Source organism: Fusarium poae, chromosome 1, assembly GCF_019609905.1.
Source record: "Fusarium poae strain DAOMC 252244 chromosome 1, whole genome shotgun sequence".
Classification (NCBI taxonomy): domain Eukaryota; kingdom Fungi; phylum Ascomycota; class Sordariomycetes; order Hypocreales; family Nectriaceae; genus Fusarium; species Fusarium poae.
Genome location: NC_058399.1, coordinates 7,753,836 through 7,771,916, shown reverse-complemented (window position 1 = coordinate 7,771,916; position 18,081 = coordinate 7,753,836). Strand labels below are relative to the sequence as shown.

At 35.9% G+C, this 18,081-nt stretch overlaps 4 protein-coding genes across 4 annotated transcripts; 2 read left to right on the top strand and 2 right to left on the bottom strand.

The window, feature by feature from the left end:
• Nucleotides 1-883: 883 nt before the first annotated feature.
• Nucleotides 884-2,080, bottom strand: FPOAC1_002534 (uncharacterized protein; the record flags this gene model as incomplete). The annotated part of the gene is made up of 1 exon (XM_044847112.1): nucleotides 884-2,080. One exon carries the CDS (start codon nucleotides 2,078-2,080, stop codon nucleotides 884-886), a length of 1,197 nt encoding a protein of 398 aa, XP_044713028.1.
• A 961-nt stretch (nucleotides 2,081-3,041) lies between these two features.
• On the top strand, nucleotides 3,042-3,854 carry FPOAC1_002533 (uncharacterized protein; the record flags this gene model as incomplete). The annotated part of the gene is made up of 3 exons (XM_044847111.1): nucleotides 3,042-3,189; nucleotides 3,367-3,661; nucleotides 3,710-3,854. The coding sequence occupies 3 exons, from the start codon at nucleotides 3,042-3,044 to the stop codon at nucleotides 3,852-3,854; spliced, it is 588 nt and encodes a 195-aa protein (XP_044713027.1).
• A 249-nt stretch (nucleotides 3,855-4,103) lies between these two features.
• FPOAC1_002532 (uncharacterized protein) lies at nucleotides 4,104-5,727 on the bottom strand (the record flags this gene model as incomplete). Its single annotated transcript, XM_044847110.1, has 10 exons — nucleotides 4,104-4,137; nucleotides 4,188-4,344; nucleotides 4,396-4,796; nucleotides 4,839-4,876; nucleotides 4,967-5,079; nucleotides 5,127-5,145; nucleotides 5,202-5,227; nucleotides 5,274-5,367; nucleotides 5,493-5,531; nucleotides 5,587-5,727. The coding sequence occupies 10 exons, from the start codon at nucleotides 5,725-5,727 to the stop codon at nucleotides 4,104-4,106; spliced, it is 1,062 nt and encodes a 353-aa protein (XP_044713026.1).
• Nucleotides 5,728-6,802: 1,075 nt separating this feature from the next.
• Nucleotides 6,803-8,422, top strand: FPOAC1_002531 (uncharacterized protein; the record flags this gene model as incomplete). Its single annotated transcript, XM_044847109.1, has 5 exons — nucleotides 6,803-7,037; nucleotides 7,096-7,639; nucleotides 7,688-7,813; nucleotides 7,864-8,258; nucleotides 8,406-8,422. 5 exons carry the CDS (start codon nucleotides 6,803-6,805, stop codon nucleotides 8,420-8,422), a joined length of 1,317 nt encoding a protein of 438 aa, XP_044713025.1.
• Between the last annotated feature and the right edge of the window lie 9,659 nt (nucleotides 8,423-18,081).

The window sequence follows — 18,081 nt, the reverse complement described above, 5'->3', positions numbered from 1 at the left end:
TCCAACCAGTGAATGGGAGTCGGTAACTAAGTAATAAAAAAAAACAAATTTGAGGAATAAATGCCGGTAAAAATCGAAATAAAAGAAGGAGTCATAGGGAGGATAAATAAGTCAAGTTGTTGTGTTTTTCTCCTGAATAGCGCTAATGACGTGCTGGCTCAAGAGTGGATCCTGGATCATTTTCGCGTCTAGAAAAAGTTAAGGACAAGAGAAAGACAAGAAAAAGACGGCGATTTCGGCTTTACGCCAAGAATAATGCACAGACGAGGCGTACGTACGCAAAATACTAAGCTTAGTATTTTGACAGCAACACGCTAAACTGTATTTGTACTCTTTATAAGACTTTATTCAGACAATATTGGAATATTTACTACAAGATTTACTCGACGATAGTCTAATAGTAGTAGTTTATGTAAATATACATCTAAATATTCGTATTCTATCTAGATGAAAGATGGTTGCAACCATTAATCACTGTATCTTTCCTTGTCAACACCAAAGTCAAGCCCTGCCAAGCCGGGACTTGACTTTCCATGCCGAAATCACTTTGGCTGGGCATTTAAACACCGCCCCATCTTGGCTTTGTTGATCAATCACTACTGGATAGCGGTCAATCAGAGTATTGAAACACTTTATGGATACCAACAGACCCATTTGGTAATACCCTGGTATTATAGGCCATCAGAGTACACATAGAATCACTGTCAACGGTGCATAATTTTAGTAGTAGCTTAAAATGACATTGAATTTAATGAAAGACTATTTTCCCCAAACTCCAGACTCCTTCCAAATAAAACAGAACTTTTCCATCCATGTCTCTGTACTCTGTGCCTAGAGATCTATAACCATAACCCCCAGCACTTCCATCCCTCTTCTCCTCCGTCTAGGAAATGAGACCATTGTTGCACTTGGTGCCAGGCGCAACAGGCAAAACATAAGCCCATCCCTGATTGCAGATGCCCCAAGCAGTTTCGGAGAAACAGTACAGCATTCCCGACTGCATCTCAGCAGGACAAGCCTCATAGTTCTCGTCGGCCCAGGACGGTCGACCACTGGGAACAGGAGTCTCGGGCTTGGTGGTGTTGATAGGGGTAGCGATGCTGGTAGGGAGTGCAGGTGTGTCGACGGCGGTGGTGGTGATGAAACTAGAGGGAGTGGGAGATTGAATGACTGACGAAACTAAGACCGAGGTCTGAACAGTAGTAGAGGGTGCATCAGGCTCTGAAGGTTGGACCGAAACAGTTGGAGAGCTGGGTTGAGCAGATGAGGGAGCTTCAGAAGCGACAGGCGCAGATGACACAGGCTTCTCGGGAGCAGCACCATCATCCTTGAAGTTAGGCTCAACTCCCTTCTCACAGGTGCCCTCGCTACCAGGAGTACCCTGCTCAATCACCCGTCCAAAGTCACCTGGCTCAGGAAAGTTGATGACACTGCCGCTCGCACCAGTGGTGCACTCACCAGGGATATTGGCGCGGAAAATGGGAGGGAGGCTGTCGACAAAGGTACTATCATCCGTTCCTCCGACGACTTCGATGGGTGAACAGACCATGTACATCTCTCGGTTGCCGATCTTGTTGAACCAAGTCCAGGCGAAAATGGCTGGTCCGTTCTTCATGTCCTTGGGGATGGGAATGTTGAACTGCTTGGTGCACTCTTTACCGGTATCATTCCCACACTCGGGACCATTCTCACGCCCGTGAGGATCCTTTCCGGTGGTTTGAATATTTCCCTCGGCTTCGGCAGGACATCCGCCGATGATACTGTAGATTGTGTGCCACTTGCTGGGATCATCGGGGGCTTCTTCCCCATAAGCGACGCTGAATTGACACGAGCCGCCGCCATGGACGGCGCTGCCCCAGAACTTGACGGTTTGTGTCTTTCCAGCTGTGACTTTGGTGACTTGTTCCGCATGCTGGGTGCGACCTTGGCAGGGGAAGGGTAGATCAGCGCTCAAAGGCCAAGTTTGGTAGAGAGGTTCTGTGTCGAGGTTAAAGGGATGAGGCTCGACCATGATGACGTGGGCGGAAGCAAACGAAGCGGCCAGCGCTGCGATGCGAAAGACGGGAGAGAAAGAAGGCATTTTGACGGTAGGTGAAAAGGTGATGCTTCTTTGCTGAAATAATTGTTGATTGTTGATTGTGATGTGTTTGTGTTTGTGTTTGTTGAGATTGTTTTGTTGTGTGACGAGTTTTTGTTTGATGAGTTTTTCTCTGATGCAGAAACAAAATGATGCGGCAAGCAGGTTGTCTTCTTATACAGGACTCGAATCAGTGGTCTTCACAATTAAGAGTGTTCTATGCCATTGTTCACATACAAAGCATTCAATGTATTTCCGTGTGAACAAGCCTGTTTGTCACTTGTTCACTGGTGAAATATTAGTTTGTTCTTCACTGTTGGACTCGGGACAAAGGGAAGGTGCTAAAAACCTCGATACTCGTTTAGTTTGACCCTGAACAACCCCGATAGCAATTACTATGTTCCATGAACAACATTGCTTTCAGGCGCTGTATGAGAAATCATTATCAGAACTGAACGATTTGCTCAAGAGGCAGTCACCACATTCAATACCATGGATTAACCAAGAAGATCATCGGCTTATCTGGAAAGTTAAGATACTGAACCGAGTTGAAAATCTCACATACAATTTGTCACAAAATTAGGATATCGCTATTAAATTTCTCTGACTGAATCTGATGGAAGGATTCCAACTGACCTTGTGAAAAGCACAAGATGCTGTCATGTTCAAACATCTCAAGTTGAACCAGACGATGCTAAGGTATGGAAGTAGCGTTTTCAGAAAGGAACGAAATTTATTGGGGCGTTCAATCCACGCTGAGTATTTGAATGAGATAGAAGAAGTATTTCACTGTCCTTTATTCATTGCATCTCCACTGCGCATCATATATTGATTGATCTTATCCTCCCGGTTGATGTTGACCGGGAATACATCGGATAACAACAAAGCCTAACTCTATCTCACTCACTATGGGCAAAATTTCACAGCACACATTCATTCCTCATAAATCACACAAACATTCACAATGTCGACTTCACATACTCCTCAACCCGACAGCTTGATTGAAGCCGAAAAATGCAAACAGTATTGGGAGACGGTTGATTCAAACGACAATGGAATGCTGGGCGGCGTTTTGTCCATCATGCCCTCAGTCTCTCGTATTGATTTACAAGGTTCGCGCACCTTTTTGGCGAGACTAAACATTGGAGTCAAGACGGGTAGACAAAGAATACCGAGAGTTCTTGAAGGAGGTGCAGGGTAATAAAGAAAAACTCATGTCAGCAAGTATCATCACTGACGATATTTAAGTATTGGGAGAATTACAGAAGGACTTTTACTCAAGCTCGCAGACCAAGTGGATGTTGTCGAACCAGTTGTCAAGTTTACAGATGTTCTAAAGGGAAAGCCAGGTGTAGGCGAAATCCACAACGTCGGCTTGGAACAATGGCGACCTTCGGAAGGAGCATCATACGACCTGATATGGATCCAGTGGTGCATCGGCCATCTCAACGACGAAGAAGTGGTCCAGTTCCTGGAGAGATGCAAGTCCGTTCTAGATAAAGAGCATGGAATTATCGTCTTCAAGGAGAATCTGAGCACATGGGGTCAGGATAAGTTTGATGAGCTGGACGGCAGTGTCACAAGGTAAGACTTTCCATTAGTCCAAAAACGGGATGATGCTAACATCTACAGGGAGGATGAAAAGTTTCAACAGTTGTTCAAGAGGGCCGGGTTGAAGATTATCAAGTCTGATATGCAACGCGGATTCCCGGTTGTCAAGAACAGGCAATTGCTTCCTCTGAAGATGTATGCTCTGCAACCAGAGAGTACAACATAAAGATAATTGATATTGAATAATAAAATCAGTTTCGCCAACAAGGCTGAGAAAAAACCATACCAATCCCTCTAAATTCATCAGTGCTGGAATGTCATAATAATAACCATGTGAAGATCCCAACGCGCCAACAACCGATTGTACCTCGAATAGATAACAGCTTTTAAATGAATAAATACCCAAAACTCAATATCCCACACAGAACAAACACCCCATATATATCCTTGTCAATCATCATAGTAGTCGTCAATTTCAAAATTCCGGCTTCTGTCCATAAACGACGTGTCTGTGGCCATGTCAGCTGCAGTGTTCCAAGTACTATCAAGATGTACTCACATGGGCCACCATGCGTGGATGCGTCTATCCCTCATGTCAACTCTGACCTTGGCCAGAAATACCTCTACCTCTTCAACACTCCAGCCCAAGCCCTTTGTGAAAAGGGCTAGGGAAAGACCGGAAAGTTCGCCGGCGATATTATGGTTACACCAGAAACCTAGCACAGTCAGCACCCCTATCATCAATTTTCTCGGTGAGAAACTCATACCAAGTTCCTTGTAATAAGGATCCGCAGGCCATCTGTTGGTAGGCCACTTGTACACGACCTCTGTCACATTAACAAAGCCCGCGTCAATCATTTGTTGTTTATACAACTTTGCGCTTACTGCCGACCTGCCAAAATTACTTGCTGCTTCGGTCATGAGATCGGACCACTGGTCGATGTAGGATCCCTTGACAAGAGTGCCGTCATCTGATGCGGCGGGGAAGGTGATGTCTTGACACTCGACCCAGCCACCTGGGTTAAGGCTGTCGAAGGATTGCTGGAAGAACTTGGGCCAGTTGCCAATGGATCCGGTGAGCATGCGGCCAAATACAAAGTCGAATTTGTAGTTGTACGTCCACTCGTCTTCGAGGTCGTCGACTTGGAATTCGAGGTTTGTTGGAAGGCTGGGTTGTTAGCGAGAGAAATGAGTGGTGGGAGAGACATACAAGTTTGGTTGGATAGGGCTGAGATCGATTCCAAGGACCTGAAGTATTGGTTAGAACAGTTTTGCTGCTTATTTGAGGTAGCATGCCTGTGTTTGTGGGTGATTGTCAGCAAAGTCAATTGCCCAAACACCAGTTCCTGTTCCTGCATCGAGAGCGCGTCCTATAGGCTTGTCGCCATCTTGCAATGGGCTCAGATACAGCTTTCCGCCGAGGGTAAGTGTGAAGAGATGATGTTGAAGGTCTACATAATTAGTACGATTTCTCAACTAAGGAGACACTTTATCTTACCAAGACGTTCTTGTTCAGACTGAGATGAAAAGTAAATGTTAGCGGCATCTAGGTGAATGAAGATGAGTTTCATACCGAGTCATTAGGGAGTACATAGTTGACTAGAAGGTTAGAAAAGGTTCATATTATAACACAAAATTAACTCACTCGACTCTCTAAAAGAATGATAGGTTCTTCCGTTCTCAGTGCGATATTGCATGATGCTTGAATTGATGGATGCTGTGCTACTTGCAGCATCGTCCTGTTAGCGCCGAGTTAGCTCAGAAACCCCGACAAAGAATAGCCCAGGGGCCATCCCAGCCCAATCGCGATTTTCACAGGGGGGCTTCAATGGAGTGAAAAAGTTCCATCAAAGTTTGTACTCACGCCGATCGCTGAATCATCGTCGCGGAAATCACTTTCGCTCTGGGGTTGCGTCAGTAATCGTGGTCCTTATTAAATAACCTTGAAGCGCGCTCACCTCAGCTTGCAGGTCACTTTCTTCAGTGGTAGGCGCGTGTCTCTCGGTGGTTGTTGCTGTCGCTGTCGCTGTCGCAGCAGTCTTGAGATCAGGGCTGGCCTCGTCCAGATCCTGCCGTTCGGCCTCTGCAGTAGTGGCCATAATAATGTCGGGATTCAATTCAGTTTCAAGTCAGGGTTATATGGTCTGTAGTTGAAGGTTGAGTCGGAGGATTTAACTGAATTTGAAAGGGATGAAAGTGTCAAAGGGAAATAAAACAGGTCCAGAATTTCCCAGTTTTTGAACCCCTCTTTCTTGATGAGTGAAGTTGCTTATTTCTACGTAGGTGTCGGGTAATAGGTAGGTAGGTAGGTAAGAAAGAATTAGTACCGAGACGAATTAAAATAAAATGAGTCTGTGCCGCGTGTACTAAAGTGGTTCGACCAGGTTTAAGGAGAGGATGAAAAGAACAGGTCAGTCTACAGAAATGAAATGCCTCGGCGGCGTCAGATCAGATCAGGCCAGGTCAGGAAATGAAATGAAATGAAATGTTAGACCTACAGAGACCGAACATCTACCGGAAGTGATTCTTCTTCGTGCCTCCCCCCAGTTATCTTGACCTTGGAATGTACCCAACCACCTGCAGTCAAACAAGGATCGGGAGAGAACCGCGGGAGCAAATAGTGTCGTGCTAGTGACTTAGCGGGCGCTTTTAGTGCTGATGTCTAGACACTCTAGTCTAGTGTCGGGGAGGGGCTGCTTTAGCATTAGGTAGTTTTTGGTGATTGCTGATGTACTGATAGGTGGCTACTGACTGTCCTGCGGGCAACTTTCTAATGATTCTGATCTAGACTCTTTTTTATCACATCATTGATGATTGGCGTCTACCTACTGATGATTAGCACTGAGAGTACTAAGAGTACCTACATACAGAGTGACAAGTACCTAATAATAATGGAAGATTAATGATCCAACCCGTCGGGTCTTCTGTTACAGCACAGGAGGTACCACTAAAGTAACCGGGCATGTTCATGTCCGTGCTGAAACCCAATCAATTTCCCATCCAGCTCGTCGGGAATCTCCTACAGTTCGTATCCCAAACCAAAACCAACAGCATCACGAACCAACAGCTGTCTGATCTGTATTCATGTCAGCACAAGGTCCACAAACAACCAATTAACTTAGTAATTATATGCACTGTTTCCGGATTTGACGAGAACAACTCTTGGCGTCTATCATGGCCGCAGCTACAATAATTAATTACCTGTGTCACCTTCGCCCTTCAATCGCAATCGCCGGAATCTTGGTCCTCTTTTTGACTGTCTGGACAGCTCTTTCAACATGGCGCCAATACAACCGACTGCGAAAATTCAAGGGCCCGACTTTGGCAGCTCTTTCAAAATGGTGGCTAGTCAAAAAAGTCGGCGGAGGTAGAGCCTATCTCGACTTTTGGGAGGTCACCCAAAAATATGGTACGTCTTGTTGAGACTCTATTAAACTGTCGCACAGACTAATCCCAGGCTCCCACAGGCTCTATCGCTCGCGTCGGACCCAATGATCTCCTCACGGACGACCCAGATCTCATGAGACACATACTCAACGTTCGCACCGAATATCGTCGCTCAGATTGGTACGACGGGATGCGCTTCAACCCTGGCAACAACAATATCCTCTCCCATCGCGACGAAGACGAACACTTCAAGCTAAGGTCCAAAATGTCGGCTGGCTACGGCGGTCGTGAAGTCGAGAACCTCGAGCCCAAGATTGACAAGAATATCCTCTCATTTATAACGCTTCTCACGAAATATGCCGATGCAAAAAAGCCTGTGGATCTCGGTCGGCGTTCGCAATTCTTCACGCTCGATGTCATCTCTGACTTGGCATTTGGCGAGCCGTTTGGGTTTTTGGAGACAGATTCGGACGTATACAAGTATATTCAGATTACAGAGGAGACGTTGCCTGCCGTTATGGTAACCACCGTCATTCCCTGGTTGGTCAAGATTTTGAGTTCGCCCTTGTTCAAGAGTCTTTTGCCTTCAGAGAAGGATAGACTTGGGTTTGGCAAGTTGATGGGGTTAGTTGCCTAACAACGGTTTGACGGATATAGCTAACGGACGTGCAGAATTGCTAAGAAAGTTACTGCTGAACGGTTTGGCCCTGACAAAAAGGTTCGCAAGGATATGCTCGGATCTTTCGTTGCTCATGGCCTTACCCAAAAGGAGGCCGAGTCTGAGATCCTTCTTCAGATGTAAGTGTTCTTGGTGCCTTACAGTGATCAGTCTAACTCACACTATGTAGCGTTGCGGGATCAGATACAACAGCCACAGCTATCCGGTCAACCATGCTACATATAATAACCCATCCAAATATCTACTCCAAGCTTCGCGCCGAAATTACAAGCACACACTACTCGGAGCCTATCATCCCCGACTCTATGGGCCGCGACCTACCCTATCTCCAAGCCGTCATCAAAGAAGGTCTGCGCATCTTTCCTCCCGTCGCAGGTCTCATGTCCAAGCAGGTCCCTCCCCAAGGAGACACCTGGAAGGGTCAGTTCATCCCTGGCGGTACCAAAGTCGGCTACTGCGCGTGGGGGATCTTTAGACGTGAGGACATTTGGGGCTCCGACGCTGGCGAGTTTCGTCCTGAGCGATGGCTCGACAGTGAGCCTGAAAAGCTAAAAGAAATGGAGGGTGCGTTGGAGTTGATCTTCAGTTATGGACGGTGGCAGTGTCTTGGCAGGCCCGTTGCGCTGATGGAGTTGAATAAGGTATATGTTGAGGTATGTTTGAGATCCAAAACGCTGACAGGGAGTTTTACTAACGTATCGATGTACACAGTTGCTTCGCAGGTTTGATTTTTCCATCTGTGATCCCACAAGACCTTGGAAGGTGTTTAACTGTGGAATTTTCTCTCAATCCGAGCTCATGGTAAGGGTCACAGAAAGGGAGTAATGGTTGAGGAGCACATATGCTTTTTCTCGACACGTGGGATACGGTTTAATCAAGATATCGATCATCGGAGTTATCACGTACAAACTATCTATGATTTGGGATGTTTCCAAGACTAAGACTCATAAACGACTTACGATCTAAAGACCTTTGTTATATATCTACGACTCTTTGCTACAGATTGAGGACGGAGTCAATATTTACCTCTGAAAATCACGTCGAGCCACCAAATCCAAGACTTTGAGGCCACGGCTCTCGCCATACACAGTACGACAAGACCAACAACGACGTATCACGTTTTTCTAGCGACATTCAAAATATCAAAATATACCATGTATTAGTTAACCTTTGACTATCTATACTATTATAAGTTTGGCCCCCAATCTTAGTTACACAAGGCGCGAAAGTTTCTGTCGATTGTTGGCGCCGTTCATTACTCCCTTGTCAAGGCGGCATCGGCATGTCGTCTCGGGTTATGTAACAGGCCCGTTTCCCGGGCGTGGCACTCCACGGAGTAAAGTTTTAACGGTATAGGCCTGATTCAGACTCGTGCATAACGTTATTTACCTTTTGGTATCCCAGTCCTCCTCACTTGGAAAAGCCATTACCTTGTACTTGGCCACTGAAGCTTATAATACAGCATCATTATTCTCCAAGTACAACAAGTGAAGTCGAAGAATAAACCCCGCCTCCACAATGTCAAGTTCACCACTGCATCAAGAAGAGCAGTTACCTGCTTTAAGTCCAACATTCACAAACACATCTTCAGTCGACCACGAACAACCAAGAAACACGCCTAGCAAGAGGATATTGTCGTGCATTCTCTGTCAACAAAGGAAGAAAAAATGCGATAAAAGAAGTCCATGTTCAAATTGCGTCAAGGTAATGCGTCCCTCGTTACAATGAAGCGATATCTGTACTTACTCCCTGCCAGCTCAATACAGTTTGTACTCCAAGCAAACCAGCTACGCCGAGGAAGCGTAGACGTCCGAACCAAGAGTTATTGGAGAGGCTTTCGAGATGTGAAGAGTTACTAAGGCATTGTACTTGCGCAAAGCTTCCAACGCCTGAAAGTGTGGTTAATCGTTTTGAGCAGTCACCTGTTCATTTGGACAAGACAAAAAGCATCAGTACAGAGATGTCTTTGAAAGAGACGATTTGAGAGTATTTCTACGTTTGCAGTGGATGGATACATTACTCAATAATCAGCTTTATCGTTTCTGCCTGCCATTCTAGACATGTCGTTGAGCGTAGCGCAACCGAAAATGCGAAAACATCAAAATCCCGGGGCCTTGGAGGTAGTCGGACAGAATTAGCCCCCCTTCAGTGACAGACCCTAGAAAGAATGGAGGGTTGAGTAACCAATCACTTGGTAGCCCGCTTTCTGAACCCTGTCGCAGGTGATCACAGGTTAACGATGAACTAAGAGGTGCCCCCCCTAATGACCTGAAAGGTGCCCCTGAAAAGTAGGGTAAATTTAAGCTAACCTGAGAGGTAATATAGGCTATCTAATTAACTAGATTATATATTTTTATAGAATACCTTTTAGGTTAATTATAATTAATTTATTATTTACTTTTTATATTTTTTTATTTTTTTTTATATTTATATTATAATTAATATATTAATTATAATTTCTTTTTATTATATATAATAATTAATTTATTATTAAGTTATTATCTATATATAATTAATATATTATCTTTATAGTATAAAGGTAAAGTTATTATCCCTTAAGGTAAGTAATTTTATTATATTACTAAGGATAATAAGCCTAGTAAATTTTATAATATAATATATTATAATTTATTTATTAATAATATATTATTTAATTCTTAATTAATATATTATAAAATATACTATAAGAACCTTAAAACCTATATATTTATATTAAGGGTTAATATAAGAAATAAATATATAAGCCTACTTAAGGTATTATTATTATAAATAATCTAGAGTATATTAAGAATAAGTCTTTATTAATATATTATATTTATACTTTATTAATACTTTAATAGTCTATTATATAGATTACTTTACTTAATTAAAGGCCTATATTAATAATATTTTAAATAGTAATAATAACCTTACTCTTACTATATTAATTAAATATACTTATAAAGTTTATTAATATATTATATTAATATATTATTTATTTATAATTAATATATTACTTAAGTTATTATTCTTATTAGTAATAATAATAATAATAACCTTCTTAATACTCTTTATAAATACCTTTAATTAAAAGTAAAGTCTAAGTTAAAGGTATTCTCTATTATATTTATTATCTTTCCTTTTTTTATTACTTTTATTAAGAAAGTAAATTATTTAATATATTACTTATATATTAATAATCTATTATTAATCTATTATAAGTAGGCTAAGATTATTATTAAAAAGCTTATTCTTATTATAATTAAATAGGAAAATCTTATTATACTTATTAAGTAAGTAAGTCTTTTAATATATTATTTATTCTTTAATTATTTATAATTAATATATTAATAGACTTTAAGTAAAATCCCTATTAAAATACTTATCTTTACTATAGCTAAGTAAGAAGTTAATAAGGGTTTTATTATCTCTGCTAAAAAGGTATACCTAGCTTTAACCTATAAGACTATTATTAATAGTATTAATATAGTAAGTTCTTTAATATATTACTTATATAACGTACATGATAAGCGGGTGCAACAGACAAGCGAGTGCAACACAACATCACAACATCTCAGATAGAAATAGCAATAAAAACACAACAGACTATTAATTAAGTAAAATTAATCGCTATATTCTTCCATAGACATAGCGACAAGTATCTGACAGGTCCTTGCATTATGTCCTGTCTTGCCGCACGCTCCACAGCGCCTTTCCTTCATTCGCGGAGGCCCTCCTTGACCACCACTTCTCGATGGTCCAGCCACCGCCTGCGCATCAACATCCGTTTGATCAATTACTTGCCTTCCTTCCTCTACTGTCATCACCCCTCCTTTCTGTAGCCGGGTTCTTTTTGCCCTCCGCCGCCGGCTTAGTATCTTATTTGCCTGTTCAAGATCTTGGACCCTGGCCTCTAATAAGGCAACCTTATGCATAACTATCTTTGTTCCCTTGGAAGAAGACCTCAATGCTTCTAGAATTGACTCTGGAGAGCTACTTTTATGCCTTTTGATTCTCTTTTCAAGATATTCAAGCTGAGAGTCGGCTTCAAGGATAGTCTTTGGGGTCTTTGAGACCCAAGGGGTCGAGGGGCTAACTACCTCCTCCACAGGCGTTGGAGTCCGCAGCTGCACATCGAGCTTCGAGATTACACTTTCTGGGTCGAGAGGAGCAAGTCCGGCTCCTCTAAAGGCTGCTTTAATATTTTTCTCTGTCATTGTGGCCTGGTAGGCGGTGTAAAAAGCCGGCAAGAACTCGGTTTTGGAAATGTGGGTTACGGAGCATCTGATCAAATGCTCGATTTCTCGCCCGTAAGCCTTCTTAAGCAGGCCAAAGCACCCGACATCAAGAGGCTGCAGCAGATGAGACGAATGAGGCGGTATACAAAGCGTGATGATTTTATTTGCCTTGCAATATCTCTCAAAGTCGACCGAGTGGTGACTTTGGTGTCCGTCGAGGATCAGGAGACGATAGCGATTCTTTGATTGCTTGGTAGTACACCGGTCGAAGTGCTTTAGCCACTCGAGGACTATCTCGTTATCTGTCCAGCCATTAGGACTCGTCGCAATAGCCCAATCGCCCGGGAGGTTGCTTTCTCGGTACCAGTGGGCGAGGTGATATTGGCCCGCACCTATGATGAACGGCGGGATCGCTTGGCCCTCGGCATTGATCGCCTGAATGACTGTAATCCATTCCCGGTTTCCAGGCTGCACTGATTTTGGTCTTCCACGCCTTTCAGCACCTGTGACGACCATTCCGCTCGCAATAACGCCCATCATAAAGCCAGTCTCGTCAAAGTTGTAGATTTCATCAGGTCGGATGCCATACTTCGCAATTACATTTGCTACGAGCCTAAACCAGTTGCGAATAATGGTCGGATCTTCACATTTGGCTCTCTGGTAGTCATATTTACGGGGGAAATACGTCTTGAGGTCTTTGTGTCGCTTGACGAAGTTAGAGGCCCAGCGCTTGCCGACAGGCGGCGTCTCGCGGTCGGCGAGCAATCGGTTAGCCATCTCCTCAACACAACGCAGTCGCGGGGGAAACCCTCGCGAATCCAGATCGAGAATGAACTGAACTATGATCTGTTCTTCTAGATCAGATAGTTTGCGTGATTTTGGGATAGAATCACGCGTAGAAAGGATACCCTTCTGTCGGCGATATAAAGTCCAATAACGGACCTGGTAGATGCCTGCGGCGCGTCGGAGACTTAATTTTGGGTCATTTTGAAGGGCACGAAGTGCAAGAAGAATCCTAGCCTCAATATTTGGGTCTGGCATATTTGGTGGTTGAAAATTAATTGATTAAGTTGAGAAGATGTAAATTGCGGGATTTTTTGTTGCACTCGCTTGTCTGTTGCACCCGCTTATCATGTACGTTATTAATAATACTTAATTAATATATTAAGCCTTTTTTACTTAAAACCTTAATCTCCTTATATATATAGCTAGCTAAGTTAATATATATTAAAAAAGAGAGATTAACTATAATAAGGCTAAGAAACTAGCCTTAAAGCTTTATATAGATAATATTTATAATAATTATATTACTATATATTAAATTAATAAGTCTTTATTAATATATTATCTATATATTATTTATATATTATATTAATATTCTTATAAAATACTTTCCTTATATTACTTTTACTATAACTTATAATATTTAAAAGTATTAAATTATAAAGAAATATTCTAAGATAGTTATAGTTTTTAAAGATTAAGCTAATAAATTAATAATATATTAAGAATAGATTTAATTAATATATTAATAATACTTTAGCTATATATTATAAATAGAAAAGTTTATTAGTTTTTATATAGATTAAAAGGATTAACTTTAATTATTCTTTAATACTAAAGAATATAAATATATTAATATAAATAAATTAATTTATTAATTACCTTTTATTTATTTTAATTTTAAAATTTAAATATATATTACCTTTTTTCTATAGTTAATAAAAAGATAAGTTTTAATTCTTTAATTTATATATTTATTAATAAGATAGCTTAATTACTATTAATTATAAGAATTAAAAGAGTAAGAATTAAAGAAATAAAAACTAAAGGAATAAGAATTAAAGAAGTAAGAATTAAAAGAATAAAAACTAAAGGAATAAGAATTAAAAGAATAAGAATTAAAGGAATTAAAGGAATTAAAGGAATTAAAGGAATTAAAAGAATTAAAGGAATTAAAAGAATTAAAAAAATAAAACTAAAAAGAATAAAAATAGAAATAATAAAGAGTATAAGGCTAGATAGTAATTATAATACTTAGCTATTAAAATTTTTAAGATAATTTTAAATCTTAATATATTAATAATATATAAATAATATATTATTATTAAGACTTACTTTAAAGTTCTAAATAATAAAGCTTATAATAAGGCCTATAATATAGAGATATATAAAGGTATTTATAATTACCTTTAAGTTAAGGATTAAGATTAATTTCTTTATATATTTAATATATATCTTTATAAAAATCTTAATTTATTATTAGACCTTATTTACTTTATTAAAAGGATATAATATATTAATAATATATTATAAATCTATTATTTATTACTTACTAGAGCCTCTTTAAAGATTCTATTAATATTATTTTCCTAGGGTTTAATTATTATATATAAAGTATATATTATAGCTTTTATTAATATTTAATTTATAAAGATAATTAAGATTAAAATTCTTATTATTAAATAAAGAATTAATAAGTAATATATAATATATTAATAATAAATAATATAATATATAAGTAAATAACTTATAAAAAGCTAGAAAACTAGCTATTTTCTTAATATAACTATTTATATATTATTTTAATATAATTTATATCTTTATAAATAAATACTTATTATTTAATTATTATAGCTAATATATTAAAGTAAAGGCTTATTATAATAATAAGGTCTTTTTATAAAGAATTTAATTTATTAATAAAAGATATATTAAGTAATATATTAATAATAAATTAATAATAAATTACTAATAGATTATTTACTTTTAGTTATTATATTATAAATCTTATAGTAATTCCTATAGTTTAAAGCTATTAAAAGAGATATTATTAAATTAAAAATAATACCTTTTTAACTTTCCTTTAAGAAATTAAGCTTTTATAGTATTTTACCTATAAATATATTAATAATATATTAATAATAATATAAATAATATATTATATTCTCTTTAAAAGTGCTTATTATAAAGCTATATAGAATACTTAATATAGTTAAACTAGAATTAACTTAGATTTATATTAAAAAGATATTCTTTAAATTTTATTAATAAATTAATAATAAATAGATTATATATTAATAATAAATAATACCTTTTATTATAGTATAATCTTAATCTATTATAATACCCTATAGGCCTATTTTATAGATATATTACTATTATATATTTACCTTAAAGTAATCCTTTAAAATATAAAATACCTATATAAATATAAAATACCTATATAAATATCTTATAATAAGCCTTAGTTATTTCTTAATTTATAATAACTTATAAAAAAAGAATTCCTATTAATATATTAATAATTTATTTATAAATCTTTAATAATTAATTATATACTATAATTTATTAGTAATATAACTATAGCCTAAATAACCTTATTTTTATATTTATCTTTAATATATTTAAAATTTATATTAACTTAGAAAGAAAAAATAAATAATTACTTAAATAATTAAGCTTATTCTTAAAGAATATAAATAATAAAGATATTTTTACTATTTTAATTAAAATAATATATATATTATAATATATTAATAATATATTACTAATATATTAATAAAGTATTAATAATAATTAACCCTATATAGCTTCCTTTAATATTTTATAATATATTTATATTAAACCTTAAGGTAAAAAATACTTAATAGATAATATATAAGTTAATACTTTTAAAAGAGGTAAGTAAATAAAGACTAATTTACTAAAGTAGGATTAATATTAATAAGAATCTCTATATTATATATTATTAGAATTTTCTATATTATATTTAAATAAAGCTAAATATTTTAAATTATTAATAATATATTAAATATATATTAATAATAAATTATATATTTAATATAATTAAAATTACCTTAAGTAAAATAAGTATTACTTTTAATTAATTAATAATCTCTTTTTAATATTAAATAGTATAAGAGAAAGATAGTAATATATATTATAAGAAATAATAATAAAGAATAAATAAAATTTATTAATAAGAATAAGCCTAAAGAATTCTATATTATAATCTTATTTAATTATATACCCTTTCTTAATAACTAGATAATTAATATCTAGTAATATATTAATAAGGTATTATTAATATATTAATAATATATTAGCTATATATACTATATATTTTTACTTTCTATTAATTATTATCTATAGTATTATAAGTAATAGTTAGAATTTTATTTATTAATTTACTTTTAAAGTAATATTAAATTACTTTTTAAAAATATTTAAATTTAATAAGAATAAGTATATAAAAGTAAAATAAACTATCTTTAGTCTAATAATTATTATATTAAATAATCTAAAGATAGTTTCTAGAAATATCTTAAATAATATATTAATTAATTATAAATAATATATTAATAATAAATTAATAATAAATTAAATACTTATAATTATTAAATACTTAAAAGCTTAAGTATATAGCTAATCTTATAAGATTTACTATATAATTTTCCTTTTTAAAATTAATTTTAAATAATATATATCTAGCTAGTAAATAATATTAGCTAATAAATAAATAATATATAACTTATTTATACTTATATAATAGCCTTTTAATTATTTATAGTCTAAGTAATTATATTATTTAAAAATAATTATTTCTAGAAATACTTTTTAAGTTTATTATTAAATACCTTTTTAAGCTTAAGGCTAAGATATTAATAAACTATAACCCTAGTATATTTATACTTAAATATAATATAAAGCTTATTATTAAAAAAGTAAAAAGAAGCCCTTTATAGAGAATTAACTCTTTTATAATAGAATTAAAGCTATATAATATAATATATTAATTATATATTAATTATATATTAATAATATATTAATAACTTATATCTTTAAATAGGCTTTATAAAAAAGGTTTATATATAAAGTCTTTTATAATAATATAATTAATATTAATATTTAATATAATTAGCTAATTTAAAATACTTAATAAATAGATTAAAATATTAATAAAGAGAGCTTTTTTATTTATATAATAATATTTTAATTTCTAAAGGTCTATAGAAAGTAAAATTAATTAATTAAAATAAAATAGCTTATTTTTTACTAAAGTATTAATAATATATTACTTATTTTTATATAAATAATTTATATTTTATTAAATAAAATTATTTTATAATAATATAATTATTATAAAAAAAGGTTTATTTTACTATATAATATTTAAAAATAAAAATAAAAACTATAAAGAGTTTAATAATAATTAAAATATAAATTTATTTATAATAAATAAATAATATTTTAATAATATATTAAAGATTTTAATTTATAAATTATAAAGAAAAAAAAAATTATTTTTTATTTAAGATATAATAATAATCTAAAAGATACTCTATAAAAATATATAATCTTAATTAATTAAATAGCCTATATTACCTCTTAGGTTAGCTTAAATTTACCTCTCTTTTTAGGGGCACCTTTCAGGTTATTAGGGGGGGCACCTCTCAGTTCATCTATGAACCCGGTGATCAAATGGACATGAAATTCGTGGCGTGAGCTTAATTAGTGGTGTCCCCGCTGACGGAGTCTTTTCAAAGTCCGACTCCCGAATAGCTTCAGGGTCTGGGATTTGTTGGTTCGTACAGGGGTTGGAGTGGGATTTGCTGACTGTGATCAAGACTCAGAACTGAGAAACTACTAAGTATTGTTGGTCAGTGTAAGAAGTCGTTCATGACAACAGCATTACATAACCGAATACGGAACCATCTTTGCGAGTCGAGTCTACATCCCGTAAGTCCGTACATCCGGTCGATCCCCCAGATTTCCCGATTTAGACGACATTTTGACGTGGAATCGTGCATGAAGGATTATAGACGATTACCAATCTTTATTTGGGTGTTACTTGAGACAATGGCCTGTTGTGTGAAGTTCGTAAGATCTGCTTGTCAAAAGCCAAAGAAACTCTGTTTGCCCTGGATAATCACTGTGGGCAGCAATTTGTAGCAGTAAACAGAAGATTCAGAGTGACGGGACTTGTTACCATAAGGCAGGATTCAGTTTAGGTATACCTTACCCTAGGTTCAAAAACTGTGTTTTTTTATGAGTTGATTTTTAATGTATACTTCGGGACTTGCGCCTCGAAAATCACCAAACAAAAGTATACCTTACCCATTTCGTGAGATAGACAGGGTCTAGAACTGTCTATCTAATGCGGTACA